This window comes from Danio aesculapii, chromosome 2, assembly GCF_903798145.1.
Source record: "Danio aesculapii chromosome 2, fDanAes4.1, whole genome shotgun sequence".
Taxonomy (NCBI): Eukaryota; Metazoa; Chordata; class Actinopteri; order Cypriniformes; family Danionidae; genus Danio; species Danio aesculapii.
Window position 1 is genome coordinate 28,535,345 of NC_079436.1, and position 20,554 is coordinate 28,555,898.

At 34.5% G+C, this 20,554-nt stretch overlaps 1 protein-coding gene across 1 annotated transcript in view; it reads left to right on the forward strand.

Moving 5' to 3' along the window:
• LOC130234843 (cadherin-12-like) overlaps positions 1 to 14,944 on the forward strand; it is a 34,562-nt gene extending 19,618 nt beyond the window's left edge. The window contains exons 3-6 of the mRNA XM_056465164.1: positions 2,558 to 2,677; positions 8,776 to 8,943; positions 9,443 to 9,630; positions 14,903 to 14,944. Coding sequence (XP_056321139.1) covers positions 2,558 to 2,677; positions 8,776 to 8,943; positions 9,443 to 9,630; positions 14,903 to 14,944 — 518 coding nt within the window. The remainder of the gene's footprint in view (positions 1 to 2,557; positions 2,678 to 8,775; positions 8,944 to 9,442; positions 9,631 to 14,902) is intronic.
• The last annotated feature ends 5,610 nt before the right edge of the window (positions 14,945 to 20,554 follow it).

Consider the following 20,554-nt stretch of genomic DNA (forward strand, 5'->3'; position numbering starts at 1 on the left):
TTTAGATCAGTAGCCAAATTGAAGCCTATTCTCTCCTTTCAGTGATTTGGAGAAGGTTGTTTATGCCTTTGTGTTCTCATTTGGATTATTGCAATGCTTTTTATTTGGGTGTGAGCCAGATGCTCCTCTCTCGCCTGCAGCAGAATCAGAACTCAACTGCTAGGCTTTTAACTGGTACTAAAAAAAAGAAACCATATTACTCTTATTATTGATTTCATTATTGATTACCGATTCAGTACAGAATCCAGTTAAAGTGCTGTTATAACTTTTCAAATCTCGCCATGGTTTGACACTGAAATATGTTTCTGATTTAATTAGTCTACATCAACCTTTGAGATCTGTTCGGTTCAAGGATAAACTATGTCTGATGGATCCTCGATCATGTTTGAAATGTAGAGGAGATAGAGCTTTTTCTAAGACAGCTCTTAGACTTTGGAATATACTTTTGCTGATATTCTACAGCAAAAAAATAAATTAAATAAATTAAAAAACTCCTCTAGAGTCATTTCAGAGGATGTTCAAATGAATTTATTATCTTTATCTTTTAATAATGTGTTTCACATTCGAATCTAATAAAATAATATTTTAGTTGTATCGATTTGGGTTGTATGCGTTTAATATAAATATGAATATTATTTATTTTTATTATTATTGTTTATAAGCACAGTGCTCATTCTGTAAATATGCTGCTTAACAGATGTGTTTTAAGTGTTCATTTAAAGGTACCTCACACAAAGAAAACAGCTTTATAAATTCAATCAAATAAATGTGGCCTTGGTAAGCAAAACAGGCTTCTAAAACATCAAAAAGTCTTACTTGTGCCAAACTTGAATCGTGACTGGTAGTGTACATGATCAAGGTTGGTGTAGGACATTAGACATTAGTCTGTTGATCCTATAATTAATTGCACTTATTTATCCCTGCTTAAAGGTGGTTAGTTGGTCTCCTGGCCTGGTCAAGCTGGTTAAGCTGGTGTGCTTTGATGGTTTTAGAGGGCACTATTCAGCTTGTCAGGATTGGAGACCAGCTGGCCAGACGACAAAATAAACGGTGTGATAATTAATCCTAAATGCATAATCATACAGCAAATGTTGCTGAACACTGCATTTCTTCTCATAGGAAACAGTTCTTCTGATGATTGCATAAACAGCTTTTTGAATTGATTACTTGTTGTAAACCATTTTTACACCCTAGTGTGATAGACGAACATCTATACAATTATTTTTAATGGTATTTTAACAGAAATTCTGAACTGGTAAGTTTAAAATTAAGTAATCTGTATTACTTAAAATCGCAAAGAAACTGAAGCAGCTATAAATCTTGTCTTCCCTGTTTGAGAATAGGAGATCCGAGCAACTGCTTTTAAATTGCAGTGGGATCGATGTACCGTAGCAACTGATCTTTTCTTCCCTAAATGTGATGTATAGTATTAGGCTGACAGAAAATTGCCAGTACATTTTGAGTTCAATTTACATTACACAGTTCCATTAGCCCTACAACACATTATAAGGACAGGAAAAATTTAAATTAAAGATAGGATAAGATAAAATACCTTATAAATAAATAAATAATAACTAAATAAATAATAATAACTAAATAAATAATAATAACTAAATAAATAAATAATACAAAAAAGAAATAAATAATAAAAATAATAAATAAATAATGATAAAAAATAAATATTATAAATAAATAAATGAACAAATAAATAAATAATACAAATGAATAAATAAATAATGCAAATAATAAATAAACAAATAAAAATAAACAAATAAATAAATAAATAATAATAACTAAATGAATAAACAATACAAAAAGAAATAAATAATAAAAATAATGAATAAATAATGCTAATAAATAAATAATACAAATAAATAAATAAATAATACAAATAAATAAATAAAAAATACAAATAAAAAATAATAAATAAATAAATAAATAAAATAGTGTTCTGCATTTTTATGGACTGCATATTCATGCCACAGGACATTCAGACTTGGACATAAAGATTTTTTTTTTTTTTTTTTTTCATTCAGAAAAAAACATGTGAATCAAATTCACACATTTATTAAAAAAGTGTATTACCATAACTAATGTGGTGAAGTACTGATCTAAAACTCTACCTTTACTTAGTATTCTTTGTGTACTGCTTTTAATACACACTCTTTTGAAGCAGCTTTACAAAGAATAATGTTTATACTGTTCACTGAGAAAGCCACAGGCGACACTGACAAGGAAAATTTCACTGAGATTTTGAAGCTGATGAGGAAGAAACCCTTGGAGGAACCAAGACTCAGCAAGTGGCCCTTTCTCCTCCGGCTGATACATGATTAATCAAATTGAGTCCAGCATAAACCATGAATCTGTTTGACAATGAATGCCTATTTACATTTGTGGTAATATCCTAAGTACAATTGTGTGTACAATGTTTTGTTATGGGAAGGGCCTCAGGATTATAAATAAGTTCTGTGTTCATTATCATTATTTGCATGAATGTCAGTTATACTGTCATTTGATTGCTTATTACGGTGTCTTTGTTTTTCATATTCGTGATCAGGCACATATGTGAGACAAATAACCGCCACTGACGCTGATGACCCTACTTATGGAAACAGCGCACGGATTGTGTACAGCATCCTTCATGGGCAGCCCTACTTCTCTGTTGACCCCAAGACAGGTGAATAATAGTGGATTTTTTGGGGGGGATTGTTACATTCGCACATGGTCTTTTGTATTCCACAGAGTTCACTGCACCTCTTTCTACTGCTTTGCTTTCGGCATTTCGTTCACCTCGTTTCATGCGTCATCATCTGATTAAAAAGTAGCTCCTCTGAGAGGGGAACTATTAGGATTGATTAGTCTTTAGAAGAATGTCAAAGGTTCGCCTTTTCATCATAGAGCTCACAAAAGCATTGCACATTGCAGCACAGATTAATGAAGGCCTGTTCAATTCTTCAAATCGCTCCAAGCCTTTTACGTCCATCAGAAGAGCCTCAAATTCTAAGAATCATCTTGCAATCTGTCGTTTTGCTATAAAAACCGAACTGTTCACAGAACCGAAGGCAACAGTTTGCATGACTTTCATTGAGTTCAGTTTGCTTAGAGTGCCCCAATTATGCTTTTTTTTCCCAATAATACCTTTCATACAGCATATACTGTAGCTGTTTGTGAATGTAAAAGGTCTGCAACATTATCAGGATCAAAGTGCATGCTTAAAGTAATTTTCTCGTAAATGAAATAATCGATTCGGAGCTGCCGAAATGAGTTTTCAGCCATTCCAGTTCCACTTCTATAACTGATCAAAGCGTTTATGAATGTCAATGGATCTGGGTGGCCATTGAGTTCATATACTCAATGTATGTGACTGATTACTGTTTATTCCAGTGCTATAACAAGTAAGCAAGAAATAGAAATTAAAAAATGGAAGCGGATTTATTCTTTTCATTCAGTTTCATCTTTCACTTTCATTGTAAGATGTATTTTGCCACCTTTTCTTAAAATTGTATGACACAACAGCAATAACATTTCTTATTGGTAAGTTTACAAGTCAGAATTATTAGCCCCCTGTTTATTTTTTCCCCAATTTCTGCTTAAAAGAGAGATTTTTTTTCAACATATTTCTAAACATAATAGTTTTAATAACTGATTTCTAATAACTGATTTATTTGATCTTTGTCATGATCACAGTAAATTATATTTTACTAGATATTTTTCAAGACACTTCTATACAGCTTAGTGACATTTAAAGGTTACTAGGTTAATTTGGTTAACCAGGCAAGTTAGGGTAATGAGGCAAGTTATGTGAGTTAATGAGTTTGTTCTGTAGACTATCGAAAGGGGCTAATAATTTTAACCTTAAAATCATTTTTTAAAAATTAAAAACTGCTTTTATTCTAGCCAAATAAAACAAATAAGACTTTATCCAGAAGGAAAAAAATATCATCAGACATATTGTGAAAATTTCCTTGCTCTGTTAAACATCATTTGGGAAATATTAAAAAAAAATTCAAAAGGGGGCTAATAATTCTGACTTCAACTGTATATATATTAAACATGTTACTGTTATTGTAAGCCATCCTTACATCCTTCCATGTTTCATCACTGGACATATGCTTAAATTGATGTGGTAAAATCAGTGCCACTGTTCTACAATGTGTGTAGTTCCTGACTAAGGAAGTCTCCGGAGCTGAAATTCATAATGTAATGGGAGTCTGTCTTCAGAGACAATTCAGAGCAAAGTAGACTCATTCATTCATTTTCCTTCGGCTTAGTCCCTTTTTTTATTAGGGCTCGCCACAGTGGAATAAACTGCCAATTATTCCGGCAGCAGATACCCTTACAGCCGCAACCCAGTACTGGGAAACACCCTTACCCCCCTTCATTCTCACACACACACACACACACACACACACACACACACACACACACACACACACACACACTCATACACTACGGACAATTTAGTTAATCTAATTCACCTATTGCAAATGTCTTTAAACTGTGGGGAAAACCGGAGCACCTGGAGGAAACCCACAGGAACAGAGGGGGAACATACAAACTCCACAAAGAAATTGTAACTAGCCGGGACCGAACCAGAAACCTTCTTGCTGTGAGGCGACAGTGCTAACCACTGACCCATCATGCTAGACTTGTGGAAGAAGTTACAACCCATAGTGGTTGTAAACATTAGACTCTATTATTCTGCTTATTTTACTTTATCAGTTTAAACCTGTGTCCACTGATGAAGCATTGGAAGATTAACACATTTCCTAAAGATTTAGAATAAAGAAATATGAATATAATACTTGTTTCATTTATCATTAGAAAAAAATAGCAATCTGTTAACATTAAAAAAACAAAACTGTAGACTATTTTCATTTATTAGGCAAATTACAAAGTGGCCAGCACATTCAGCTTTCCTCAGTCAGAATTTGTGATGTCAAATGTGGCACAGCATGACTTCAGAACGGGAAGTCACGGGCCGGTGTGCTAAATTTAGTGTCCCAAATTCTGTACCAAGAGCCAACAAAGGATTTCACTTGGTCTTAAAGTCTTTTTTGATGGGTTATTTTCACAATTTATAATAGCATAGTAATCTAAATAGAACAAATGAGCTCATGTATGTGACAGATTCTGGACCTTTGTCTGTGAGGGGTCGGTCTTTCGAACCACCCAAACCCCCTCTGGCTACGGGCCTGTAGTAGATCAACTTAAAACATTCGTCACATGCAATGCATGAGCATGACATGTCCACTAGTACATTTTACTACTTAGTTTTTGATATTCTTCTTGTTGTTGTTTTTGGTTTGTTAGTATGTAAGTGATAAATATGTAAGTAACAGTTTGCATTTATGGACAATCATTTCATAAGAGGAAGGAACAGTTTGTATGAATGTGCAAGTATTTCATTGATGTAAGTGAAAGGTTTATATGTGTGCACAAATTAAATTTGAATTCGCAATCCACATTTCACATTATTGCAGGTTTCTGCTTTTCATACAGGTAGCTGTGTATACATACAGACATACTGTACTGTGTATGTGTCTGTTTAGGAGTAAGTGATGTTTCATTTAAGCCCTACATACATAGGACCGCATACTCAACATTTCTCTATTATAAACATCAAAGCGCAAATATGAAGCAAGTAGGAGATTAATTTTGCAGCTTATGTAATTGAGTATTTTTTTTCGTCGCACTAGAATAAAAGTTTTATCCAAGCAATAAACGCTTCTTCTGGACATGATGTTGACAACACAAATCCACTGCAGTTTTTGTAAGAGGGTCAAAATAAGAAAAAAAGATAGGCTGGCATCATTTGTTATAGAAATAAATTGGAATTGCTAATGGCATTTTAATGCATCAGCGGTGATTTAAAAATTTTAAAAAGACAATCATTTATTTATCGTGAACTTTGATCTTAAAAAACATCTGTTGCATTCACAAACAGCTACATTACCCCCATGAAAGGTAATATTCAAAAAAAGCATAACAAGGGCGGTTTAAGGAGATAGTATGTAATTTGGCATATGGGTCCATATTCACAGCAAACAAAAACACATGTTGATGACACTGTGAGTGTAGAAACATGCGAGTACATTACATACTATGAAACACCTGCACATCATGTTCATAGATGAGCTAATGTATTCAAAATGTATTTCCATGGTATACAGTATTTAGCATGAAGTAAAGCCAAAAGCCATCAAAGCAAAACAAGACCACTGAAGTTATTGCTAAGCTACTGAGCATGACACGGCACAAAATTAGCAGAGCTTTTATTATGGCACAGAACACCACTTCCGCTTCGGATAATTATGATTACGCAGTGAAGAAGCAGCTCTGTTTTATCACTTTAGCGTTTAGTTCTAATGCTGCTCTGCGCAATCCGATAAATTGCACAACATATTAAAGAGTCTTTGGTGTTTCCCTGTTTTATATACAACAAAACATGAAATCAAGGGTGTATGATATAATTAACATGACAAAACAGAACGTGACCTGTTTCTCTATTTAATTATTTGTTTCTCTGGATTTGAACTCTCTTCAAAACATTTGGGATAATGTAAGTACATACGTCAACAAAATATATAAGCCTGTTCTAGTATTTTTTGAAAATTTAAAGTCTGCGTGAAGCCGGAAGTTGTTGAGACTTTTACTTCAGTATGTTAATGTACTTCCGTCTGAAAATGAAAATTGAGACATCTGAAAACATCTGATTGGGGCTTTTTCTCAATATTAAGTACACAAAGTTCAGTCTTGCATCCTTTCCTTCTAAGACTTCGCAAGTTTGATATGGAAAACAAACTCCAGAGGACATGTCGGGTAAATTTTCAAAGGAAACAGTGTAGGCTACTTTATAACCTCATTCACATCACCCTGGGTAAGTTGTTTCACTTTCTAAACAATGAAATGAAACATGATATGGGGAACTGCCTATTTTCCTTTTGATATTAACAACTTAACAGACACCAAAAATGTTAAGGCGTTGTGTAGCTACATATGTATTTGACCTTCGTCTTCACTGTATGCAGGTTTATAACAAAATTGAGCCTATAACATAACTGCCTTCTTTCACTTTCACTGAAAAATATGAAACATACCCTCTCTTTTACTGAAAATCAGTTTTAATAATCATTAATGGCTATAATAAAAGTATAACGTACATGAAGTTTTTAACAATGTAGGAAAAAAAGGCAAGCAATCAGTCAAATGTGCAGAATCAGTGTATGTGGTAAATAAAATAATATATTAACTTATCTTTGCATAACTTGAGAACAAGTAACAAGCTGCGTCTCAAATGGCACACTATGCACTCATGCACTATGTACTTATGCACTTACACACTCAACAACATAGTATATGCATGTAGTGTCGTCCCAAATGGAGGACTATTTTTTTTTTTACTAAGCGGAAATTCAAACCGTTTCCCTGATGACGTTTGACGGTTGCCAAATCAGTGAAATAAATGACTACCAAACTACCAAATTACACCTGCCATGAGTATAACCGCATTCACTATCGGGAGGCGCTATAATCACTATTGCGGGAAAATTTTGCTTTCACCATCCAAAATAAATAAAGTTATCCAACATGTGTGCCCGATAGCTCCGCCCCTTCCGCTACTCGACCAAAAGCTGCGGTTGTTGAGTGCGTGAAGTGTCCAACATTACACACTTCATTTTATCGGCTGAATGATGAATGCATCATCCGGGTAATTAAAGTGCACTTATTATTTTTTTCACTTATTAGTTTTCAGTGTGAACGCACTTCTTACACTTTTTAAACTACAAAATGGCATAGAATAGTGCATAAGTATGCGATTTGGGACTCAGCTACAGATTCAAAAGATCAAAGAGTTGTTAGATGGAGACAAGATTAATTAAATATTGCATTTAACAACTGTGAGATAAGATCTAGCAGCCTGATCTCACAAGAAAACGTAAGTATTTTACGTTTTGTCAGTTTAACGAGTTCAGTCGTACAAAATTGTACGATTTTAAAAAGGAGGCGTGGCACTTAACCCTACCCCTAAACCCAACCGTCATTGGGGGATGAGCAAATCGTACTAAATTGTATGAATTAGATTGTTCGAATTCATACGAATTAGCCACTAAATCAAAAAGTTGCAAATTGCTGTGAGATTGTGTTAGATCTAGCGGTGTATCCTTGATGAACTGTCTGACATGCGCTGCTCTTATCTGGGGAGGGGTGCTCAAAGCACAAGCTGACTGCCTAGAGTTCAGACCCCCGCATACGCTGCAGCACATGCCAGAGTATGTATGGTCATGTGATGTGCATTTTCAGTGGTGTAGTGTGGATGGAAAGCTTTTCAGAACCACTAGGTGAATCGCCAGTGTGGACGTGGATCGTTTTTGTTCTAAAACGCCATTTTAAAACTAAAATGTATTAGTGCAAAAAGGCCTAACAGTAAGAGTGGCATGGTGAAGAATATTGTGGCTGAAGCTGTCAAACTTACATCAACAGAGACTCCAAATGCGAAAGCAAATTGTCAGACTTTGATCAAAGATTAGCTAAACACACACATTTTTTGCAGTGGATAAACGTATTAATACTTAATTTTTTTAAGTGGAGAACAGATCAATTGTTTACCAAAAGAATAACAATGTGCGCTATAGAAATAAATATTTTAAAGTTTGATTTCACACAGACCTAATATCTGTTCAATAAATTGTTGATTTATGTATAATGTATGGTAAAATGCATACAGTAAATTCTCACATGCTGTCTCTGTTTTTCTCTGTTTCTCTGTATCAGGGGTCATAAGAGTTGCCTTACCCAACATGGACAGGGAAGTTAAAGAAACATACCAGGTGGTCATCCAGGCCAAAGACATGGGCGGTCAACTTGGGGGTTTAGCAGGAACCACCACCGTCAATATCAGTCTCCGAGACGTCAATGACAACCCGCCACGCTTTTCTAAAAGTATGTTTAAACGTAGATGTTTCCATATGAGCAGGAATAATTATAGAAAGCGCTGAGGCTTACAGCATACAGTCAGCATTTCTGTATCAGCAGCAGTCCATCCCTGGGGTTTATCTTAATGTGAATTTAATCTGGTTTCATATTTGCTTTGCTCTGTGGAAACTTTAAACATGAGTCCATTATTTGAATTGTTTAATTCAGTTAATGGCGTGCGCTGATAGAAAACGAGGGCTTTCTTTCAAACACAGACGGAACGGTAATGTATGATCCAGAAAGAACCACATATTTACAATTGGCCATGATTGAGACCTCAGGGGATTTTAACAAACACAAACAACCAAAGAGAGCTGAATTAGCAGATGTGATTAGCATTCCAGCACTTTTCTCTTGCAGTGATTAGCGGATTATTATTGTAAACTAGCTCTCAGGGGGCTTTGTGAATGTCTGTTCCTGAGGGGAGAGTTTGATCACTGATAAAGATGCTTGTGAATCTCGGCAGGTATTTTTCACTTGCGTGTTCCTGAATCATCACCGGTGGGCTCGTCGGTTGGAAGGGTCAAAGCTCATGATCTGGACACTGGAAAAAATGCTGAAGTGGAATATAGCATTTTGCCTGGTGATGGAGGATCCATGTTTGATATTTACAGCAATAAGGACACTCAAGAGGGAACCGTCATACTGAAAAAGGTAAGGTAAACTTAATTGGACTTATGATGTTTTTATATTTGCTTAATTACAGTAGTAATATTTAGGTTTAGGTTTGAGATTTTAACGAATTTAACGAATTTAAAATGTTTTTTGGGAAGTATTTATTTTACCACATGTGTTTATTTGAGTTTTTTTTTATTTATTTATATTTTAAAATGTATACAGCTTTATAAGTCAAATTGTATATACATATACGGTGCTCAGCATACTGAATATGAGAACACCCTATTTTGAAAATTTATATTTTTATCCATTTCTCAGTGAATATAGGCAAAGTATTTTGGTGCATTTAAACAAAACTTATTTACTAAACGGATATATTTATTAAAATAATATTTTAGTCACCAAACATATTTAGTAATTGAAAGATAAAGCAATAAAAATCAAGCAAAGTATTGCAAAAAAAAAAAAAATTACAACCCACAAAATTTTTACAATTTTTCAATTTTTTGCTTCTTTTGATGTTTCCTCTTTTAAATTTGTATTTAATATTTTTCTATAACATATAAATATGGGTGTACTAGTTTTTGGACCATTATTGCATGTCATTTTGTTAGATAAGCTTCAGATTTGGCTTCAGTACTAATCTAATCTAATGTATATGCACAAATATAATATTATATAGCTTTCTATTAAAATATGAATTTAAAAAAGAGATTTTGAGGGGTGTACTTACATATGCTGAGCACTGTATATGTGTATATATGTGTATATATATATATATATATGTGTGTGTGTGTGTGTGTGTGTGTGTGTGTGTGTGTGTGTGTGTGTGTGTGTGTGTATATATATATATATATATATATATATATATATATATATATATATATATATATATATATATATATATATATATATATATATATATATATATATATATATATATACACTATATTATTTATACAGCAAATGAAATGCCACATCACAATTTGGTGCTGTTGACTTGAAATTTTTATCAGATGTTAGTAACAATTAAAGTAATCCATACATGCAAAAAACTATTATTATGTGTAAAAAAAATGCAATGACACAGGGCGAAAAAATATTGAACACATGAAGAAAGGGAGGTGTTAAAAGGCATGGAAAGCACAGTCAGCAGCTAAAATGTACTGTAGCTTTTCAGTCCCAACACCACAACACAAAGATCATAAACACAGTCAAAAAATCTCTCGATTGGTTTCAGAGAAGAAAATAAACTGATAGAATGGGCCAGACAATCACCTGACTTCAATCCAACAGAAAATAAGAAATAAAGATCAAAGTTCATAGACGAGACCCACAGAACCATCAAGATTTTTAAACTCTATAGAAGTCTGGGGAAAATCACACCTGAGCAATGCAATGGAGACTTGAATCTCCACAAAAGAGGTGTCTTGAAGCTGTCAAAAAAAAAAGCTTTTTATACAAGTATTAAATACATTTCCCTTTCTGATGTCCCCTTGTTATTACATAACAATTTTTTGTCAGATTGTTTGTTTTGTTTAGGATTATTTGTATGTTTGGATTGTTTCAGATTTTTTCAAAAATCTGGGTCAATTTCATGTCAACAGTTCCTTTGGAACAATATTTACCAAGAAATATTATACTTATATTAATCCAAACTTTTATTTTGAATGCAATAAATCACAATTAATCACTTGACATGACCATTTTTATATATATATATATATATATATATATATTTTTTTTTTTTTTACCCACCTTCAATGTGTGTCTACATTTGTGTGTCTACGTTTCTTATGATACACTAGACAAATAAAATACAGCTGCATACAGTATGCAACATACTGTATACATTTAAAGCAAGAGATTTTTTCCCACAATGTAAGTGAATCCTTGGAAAGTGTTTGGATGTTTATTCAGCCAATATGTATCTGCTAGCTAAGGCTGGATGACATCAGATGCAAATCACAATGCCATTTTGCATCTCCTTTTAACACACATGTGAATTCAAGGATGATAGCAATAACCCCATATAGCGCTCCTTCATTCGGGGGCTTGAGTGTGTGTGTTTACCCTGAGGTGAGTCATATCTTATTACTGGATGGCCATCCATAGCATCCTGAATGAATAATGCATAAAGCCATAAAAGCACAAACGCTTAACCCGCACTACACAACGCCGGCTCTTGGACTTATCAATTCATTATATGCTTTGTGGTTGTCCATTTTCACATTCCTGTTTTTGCCAACAAAGAAAGAAATACTGGGTGGCTCTGACCTCTTAGGAGATTTGAAAAACATTGCATGTATGTATAAAAAGTAATAAGCCATTTATAAATACTATTTAAATAAAATAAAATAATAATAATTATTATTATAATAAGAAGAAGAATAAAACTAATTATAATAATAATAAAGATTCATATGTGATTGTAATTAAAATCTACATTAATATTTTGAGTAAAACTAAGGAGATGCTAAGGACATGATTTATTCCCAATTACATTTTTTTCTCAGTCGCTTTGGTTTTCTCAAAACTACCTCTTCAATTAGTACCTCTCAAAACTACCTACTTCTAATTCTACCTCTCATTTCTTTGAACAAGTCGCAAATGCTTTAGTACACATTATATTTACTTTTCTACTGTTTTTTTTTTTTTGTGCTATGTGCAGAGCTATTTTTTCCTTTCTATATCACAATGACATGATCTGTCAACAAATTACAGTAGCTACAAACATTAAAAGCATAAATTATACAATATTTGTCATCAAAACTGTAGCCATAGTTTACATCAGAACATCCATCCAGAGTATTGGCAGCATGACTAAGCAATTTGACTGTGTTATCCCTACATAATGACACAAGGACTTTTATTTTTTGAGAGATGAAGTAAGAATTTTGAGCAAGAGACTGGCTTTTGCTGGTAATCCATGGTGTTTTGTTATTTGTACAAGTTGTTTTGAGAAATGCACTTACTGTTGGGCAGATTTCAATTCTGATCTGAGAAATACAGACATCCCAAGTAGGGAAAAGTCATTTCCGGGCGGGGTACGTCGATTTAAAAAAAAAAAAAAAATTACTTATAAATTTTTTTCCGGGAGCATCCGGGAGTCTCTGCATATGCGGGAGACTTGGTATGTCTGGAAATGTACCAAAGCGACTGAGAAAAACTCTTAAAGTTAAATCAAGTAAAAACTATTTCACATATAACAAAAAAGTGCCCTGTCAGACATGCTTATTGTTGTTCCACCAAATACTGATGTCTTAACTTTTCTGAAGTTGGTATTGTGACAAAAAAAACAATGTTTCAACTGTCGCAACTAATGAAAATATGATTTTGAATTTAATATAAGTGTTATAGGACCTTTTTAAAAAAATATTTTTATAATTTCGGAGCATTGGATTCAGTGCATCGGCCTCCATCAGCCTGTCTGAGCACCAAAGAAAGTGACCGTTGACATTCCGCCACAAGATGGCGACAGAGACTGCATAATAAGTTCCTTTTGTAGCGCTGTCTTTATACCACAGGAAATCTCTGTAGACGGATGGCATTTCATGCCGTTCAGCCTTAGAAGCATCCATACACACTCATTCCCTCACAAATACTACGGCCAATTTAGCTTATTCAATTCACCTATACCGCTTGTCTTTGAACTGTGGGGGAAACCGGAGCACCCAGAGGACACCCAAACGAACATGGGGAGAACTTGCAAACTCCACACAGAAATGCCAACCTACGGAGCTGGGGCTCGAACCAGTAACATTATAAAAAGACCAGTGACATAAATATATATACAATTCTTTTTCTTCGTTTTATTTAAGGTTTATTAACAATTAGAACCGCTTGTTTAGTGGATAATTTTTGCGCTATCATAAAAGGTATTGACAAAAACTCACTGTACACTATTGAAATATTACTTTACAATGCATATAAATACCTTACAAATTAAATTGGACACAGATCATTCAAACATCTTACATTTGCACATTATTTAATAATGTAAATTATATGTAAAACACCTGAAAAGCTAAATATTGCACACATTTAAATAAGAAAATGGACTGAAGGACTGGCCCAAATCTGTAGTAAGCTGCATACTATAGAACATTATTCGTTATTTGCTATGTTTTTTTCGCATTTGTTCAGTTCCTGTTTTGCCAACAAAGAAAGAACGATCTTGTTCTGTTCTGACCTCTCAGGAGATTTGAAAATACACTGTTTTACTTTCCTCCAAGAAAGAGGCCAACATTATTACATTTAGCGGACATGAATAAACGAATGCGCCTGTGGCCGTCAGAGCATCTACCTCTCCATGAGATGTGACAAGTCAAAATCCCCTCGGACCCCCTGTTACATGGCCAATCACAGACTGAGCTAGAAGTGCTTATCTGAAACAAATGCTTCGGTCGAGTTGTGTGAAAGAGGCTGGAGAGCTCTCATCCTCCGGGGAGTAGAGAGGTTACTCTTTCATTACTCAAAGCTAGTGTAGTGTGCGGACACATGATGACAGGCCACTGCTGCTGTTCATCTCTCACTGCAGCAGATGGAGAGATTCGCATCGAGAAGATGAAAGCATCTTAGGGGGCTATGGATTGCTTTATGGCATGTTTCACAAATATGTTAGACTGAATATGCTATTTTCATGTTGTCATTTAAAAATAGAATTTATGTAAGGGAAACTATTATTAAAGTGATTAAAATATGAAATTAAAAGTATTTTAATATGTGTGTATTAGTTGGTATTTTGGTTGGTATTGGTTAATATTTTTGCTGTTTTTCTTTTTTTTTCCAGAAATGTTGGTATTTTATTTATTTTTGTATTTATTTATTTATTGTTTGTTTGTTATTATTATTGTTTATTATTATTATTATTGTTATTATTAGTAGTAGTAGTAGTAGTAGTAGTATTACTAATAGTAGTAGTAAATATTACACTTTAAATATTTTATAATAATCTAAAATCGTTCAAATCCAATATTATCAAATATTATTACAGTAATATACTGTAATATTATAATTATTATTATTATTATTATTATTATTACAGTTTTTCTCAGTTGGTTTGGCTCATTTCTTAAAACAAGAATTACATTTTCAACACTATAAGGTTGTTTTGTAAAACAGTCTTACAGTTCAGCACAAAAGCTCATATATTTCCCAAAACTGTTCACATCGTGTGTCAAAACTAAATTTACTTCTCATTTAAAAAGTCAGTGCCCCCAAAATCCTTTGTCCCATTGGCATTGTGTAAGCACTGCAAGTCAAAATGTCTAGTTGTTTTGTCACCATTGTTTTGTTGTTTTGTCAGAGGACCATTGAAATATCCCTCATGTCCACCTTTCAGTCTTAGCCCAGTTTTTGAAAATGATTACTCCACTGCTTTTTGTCTTTTGACAGAATGCAATTGTGTATAAAACTTAATAAAATCAATTTATAAGATTTATAAAAAGGATTTTAGGGTAGCCTCCAAGGTTTTGACATCACACATTGCACTCATACTGCCAAGGAAATTGTAACCATTGTCAATTACACACATAAAGTAATTTCCATACATCATAATAAAACAAAATATACTGTAATATAAACACACAAACAAAAAAACATGAAAATTACATGCAGCCTTCAGTGCTTAATTGGTCACCTGAGATGTGTGAAATTCCTCCTTTGTTCGTCAACTTCTAGTTTCACCTGACTGTCATTGCTGTAATACAGTAAATGTATCAAATGTTCCACAGATTCATATATGGTATTTATGGTATTATGTTCTTGACTAATTTTGACAATTGAACAGACTATTGTGCATGTAATAACTCATACAATGAAATGACGCTGACATATTTTGGAGCGAACAACCATTGAACTGAGAATCAACAGTCAGTTTAGATCAACTAGATCTATTCACTTGGAAATTGTGCTAAATGACAGCTACCTGTACTTAATCATTTGCAAAGATGTACTTAGACATTTGTGGTTTGGAGGTTTGTCCATGTTGGTTTAAGAATGTTATTCCTGTTTCAAAAAATGAGCCAAACCAATAGAGAAAAATTTTAATAGAGTAGTGTGTATTTAAATATGGCATTAATTATTGTTTGAGCTTATTATGTTTTAAATAACACCTCAATGAATATAACAAATATGAAACAAATAGATTATAATTAACTAGAAATATCATAAAAGGATGGATGGATGGACGGATGGATGGATAGATAGATAGATAAAATTCATTTATTTCCTCTAATTTCTACACACACAATACCCCATAATTACAATGTGAAAAAAGATTTTTTTGAAATAGTTGCAAATTTATTAAAAATACAAAACCTGAAAAATTACATGTACATAAGTATTCACAGCCTTTGCTCAATACTTTGTTGATGCATCTTTGGCAGCAATTGCAGCCTCAAGTGTTTTGGAATATGATGCCACAAGCTTGGCACACCTGTATTTGGGAATTTTTGCCCATTCCTTTTTGCAGTACCTCTCAAACTCTATCAGGTTGGATGGGAAGCGACCGTGTACAGCCATTTTCAGATCTCTCCAGAGATGTTCAATAAGATTTAGGTCTGGGTTCTGTCTGGACCACTCAGTGACATTCACATAGTTGTTGTGAAGCCACTGAATTGATATTTTGGTGGTGTGCTTTGGCTCATTGTCCTGCTGGAAGATGAACCGTCACCCCAGTCTGAGGTCAAGAGCACTCTGAAGCAGGTTTTCATTCAGGATGTCTCTGTATATTGCTGCATTCATCTTTCCCTCCATCCTGACTAGTCTTTCAGTTCCTGCTGCAGAAAAACATCCCCACAGCATGATGCTGCCACTACCATGCTTTACTGTAGTGATGATATTAGCCTGGTGATGAGCAGTGCCTGGTTTACTCCAAACGTAACGCCTGTCATTCACTCCAGAGTTTAAATTTTAGTCTCATCAGACCAGAGAATTTTGTTTCTTATGGTCTGAGAGTCATTCAGATGCCCTTTGGAAAAATTCCAGGCGGGGAGTGGCTTCCGTCTGGCCACTCTACATACAGGCCTGATGGTGGATTGCTGCACCAGATGGTTGTCCTTCTGTAAGGTTCTCCTCTCTCCACAGAAGAACGCTGGAGCTCAGACAGAGTGACCATCAGGTTATTTATCACCTCCCTGAAACTCAGCTAAATGACCGGCCAGCTCTAAGAAGAGTCATGGTGGTTCCAAAATCTTCCGCTTACAGATGATGGAGCCCACTGTGCTCATTGGAACTTTCAGAGCAGCAGAAATTTTTCTGTAACCTTCCCTAGCCTTTGCTCAGGACAATCCTGTCCTCGGAGGTCTACAGGACAATTCCTTTGTCTTCATGCTTAGTTTGTTGCTTTGACATGCACTGTCAACCCTGGGCCCTTATATAGACAGGTGTATGCCTTTTCAAATCATGTCCAATCATCTGAATTTACCACAGGTGAACTCCAATTAAGCTGCTGAAACCTCTCAAGAATGATCAGTGGAAACGGAATGAGACCTGGGCTCAATTTTAGAGCTTCACGGCAAGGCTCTGATACTTATGTACATGTGATTATTTTTAAAATATTTTGTAGCTTTTTTTTTTTTAATAAATTTGCAACAATTTCAAAAAATATTTTTTCACTTGTTGTTATTGGGTATTGCGTTGTAGCATTTTGAGGAAATAAATAATTGTATCCATTTTTGAAAAAGGCTGTAAAATAAAAAAAATGTGGGACAAAAGCAAAGCGCTATGAATACTTTCTAGATAGACGGACAGACCGGACGGACAGACAGACAGACAGACAGATAGATAGATAGATAGATAGATAGATAGATAGATAGATATAGATAGATAGATAGATAGATAGATAGATAGATAGATAGATAGATAGATAGATAGATAGATAGATAGATAGATAGAGATTGTTTATAAACATTTATGGTGTACATTTAATGCAAATCTCTTATGGATCACACATTTTTCAGAGAATTCTGTGCAGTTATTTCTTCACAATTACATGTACATTGGATTTACAGCACATTTCGGACCTCTTTTATATTCCATGATTGATATTCATGATTTTAGAATTCAAAACCAGTAGAGGATGAATGGCATAGTGGAAAAAAAAGTCCCCTTCATGCAGTCTTCTATTTTTCACCTTTTTTTATTTCCCCAAGCTGAGGCTGTGCAGGACAAAGTGACATAGTCCTTACATTGCAAAACGGGTGTGCCATATCTGGTGACCCAAAAAAACAGTCTGGAAATGGATATGTGGGATCCTCACCGTGGGGCACAGAGGAGGGTCAATGACAATGGCCTTCTTCTCCCTGTCCTCAATAACAGACTTTGCTCTCTGTTCATCTGTCTTTGATGAGCTGCTGCTTCACTGAAACGCTGAGATTCAACATTTGGTCTCAGTGCTGCTTTCAGCATAAAGGGGATCCACTCGAGTAATGGGTTCAGAGGATAATTGTTTCTGTATTAACAACGGGATTGTAAGGTGGATTTTGGTTCTAACATAAAGGATTATTGTAAAGATGTGCACAGAATGTCATTTTGCACATACAGTATATATTAATATTTCACATTTTCATTTAATTTAACATATAGGGTGTCATAGTTGCTGGAATGTTAGCACTGTTGCCTCACAGTTAGAAGGTCGCTGGTTCGAGTAGCAGCTGGGCCAGTTGGCATTTCTGTGTGGAGTTTGCATGTTCTCTCCGTGTTGACATGGGTTTGCTCCAGGTGCTTCTTTTTCCCCCACAGTCCAAAGACATGCGCTATAGGTCAATTGGATAGACTAAATTGGCCATATATATATATATATATTATGTATTAACTTTGTGTAAATAAAAAGCAAACACATTCAAACTGTTAAACATTCAAAACATACAATCAAAACACTCAAGCTATTAAAGTAGCATTTCTATAATTTAAAGGGCCATGAAAACCCCCCTCTCTCAGCAGGGTGTTTACACACCTCTAGTTTAAAAAAAGTCAGGAAAGTGGGTGAGTCCAGCTCTGTTTAGGTGGGAGTGTCGAGTGGCGAAAGAGGGAAGGGTTTGCATAAAAAGGGAAGTTTCATTACATGCACAACAGCTGATTTTCACACCAGCAACACAAACAAAGATGCGGTGGAGATGGACAGTGATTCGGTGAGCAGAATTTACAGCAGATCTGAGAGCTGTGTGGAAGTGGAGGATTTTCAGTCCATAATATTGTAGTGATATTACTGTAAACTTAGTAACTAAATCATTTTGACTAAGGTATGTCTTTAAAAACTGAAAGATTACTGCTGACGATACTAAAGAACTTTGCCATCTGAATAAACATGAACAAAGAACGTTGATCACACACTTACCAAATCCATAGAGACAGGACAATCAACACCAACTGGAACCGCATCTTTATTTAAAAGAAGATGAGCCGCAAATCCAAATTTCACCATTTCCAGATTTGAAAAGCTCTTGGGTAAAATATGTTCCTTACAAACATATTATTATCACGTGTTAGCAGACCCCTGTAATCCACATAAGTGAGTCCACACGCGAGCTGCGCTCTCATCATGGGTAAATAGAAAAAACCTTCATTGCGACATTATAAACGCAACACTTATGACTCATGTCTCAGAACAATTCTTCTTTTTCTACTTGTTTCAGTTACTGTTGGCAACACAACGTGGCATCTCGATCACTGTAACAGGTAAAAAGAGTCTTCGACACTATATCATGCACATTAACGAAGATTCTTGTTCACAATAGAACGCGCTGATTGGTTCGAACCAAGTCTTTCCCATGAATTAATGAACAGATGTGCTGAAAACTCAGTGATGTCACTTTGTATCAGCCGGTATAGACAGACAATCTCCATGCTGGAATTTACACAATGATCTCATCACCATCACGTTGCTTCAAAATTTCTTAAAAAAGGAATTTAAAAACAACTAATTTAAATCAAGTAAAGTAGAATTTATAGCTTTGATTTAGTTTAGCTTGATGTAAAACAAATGAATGAACAAACAAACAAACAGATACATATACATACTTACATACATACATACATACATACATACATACATAAGAAAAAAAACTGAAATGAAAATAAAATAAAGGAAAGACATAAATAAAACAAACAAACAAGAAAGCAAAAACTAATAATACTAACAAAAACAACCAAATTACTTTAAAGAAAACAACAACAATAAAGCAAATGTTGCTATCAAATGTCTATTAAATGTGCTGTTGCTCTGTTCACACTGTTCCCATCCTTATGAATGTTCTTTACAACTTCAAAATGCTTTTATATTTCTTTTGAGAATGCAAGAACTCAAAGTTGGATGGAATTCTGAATACTTCACAACGAACAGTGTAGAAGTGCAATTAAAAATTCATGAATAAACGTCAGTTAGTGGGGGAATTAATTAAAGTTTTGGTATATGCACTGTATTGAAATACAAAACAACTTGACAGAGCGGCGTCTGATTAACATTCTCTTTTGGGTGGAGACGCTCCAAAACAGAGACGTGGCCCTTTTGTGTTGATTCTCTCTGGAAGAGCCTCAGAAAATTCTGAAGAGACTGGATGAACAGTGCCATCTAAAGGTGTCCAGTGTGACTCTCTTATTGACGCTCAAAAGACAAAGAACACAAACAAGTCAGGCCTGGATTAAAGTGTATGGCTTTGTTATACAAACTAAGTAGAAATGACTGCCACAGTCTAAAACTAATGTTTCATCACAGTACTGTCACTATTATTTCATCACAAACAGGCAGAACAAATCGGGATAGCACATCTAAATGGAATTATATTATTATTGGGTCCCACTTTATATTAAGTGACCTTAATTGCTATGTACTTGCATCAAAATATAAGTACAATATTGTATTGAAGAATACTTCTGGTGTTCTTGAGGTAAGAAAAGATTTGGTATTATAGGTAGGTTTAGACTGGGTTAAACTGTAAGGGATCGTCAACAGTGTACT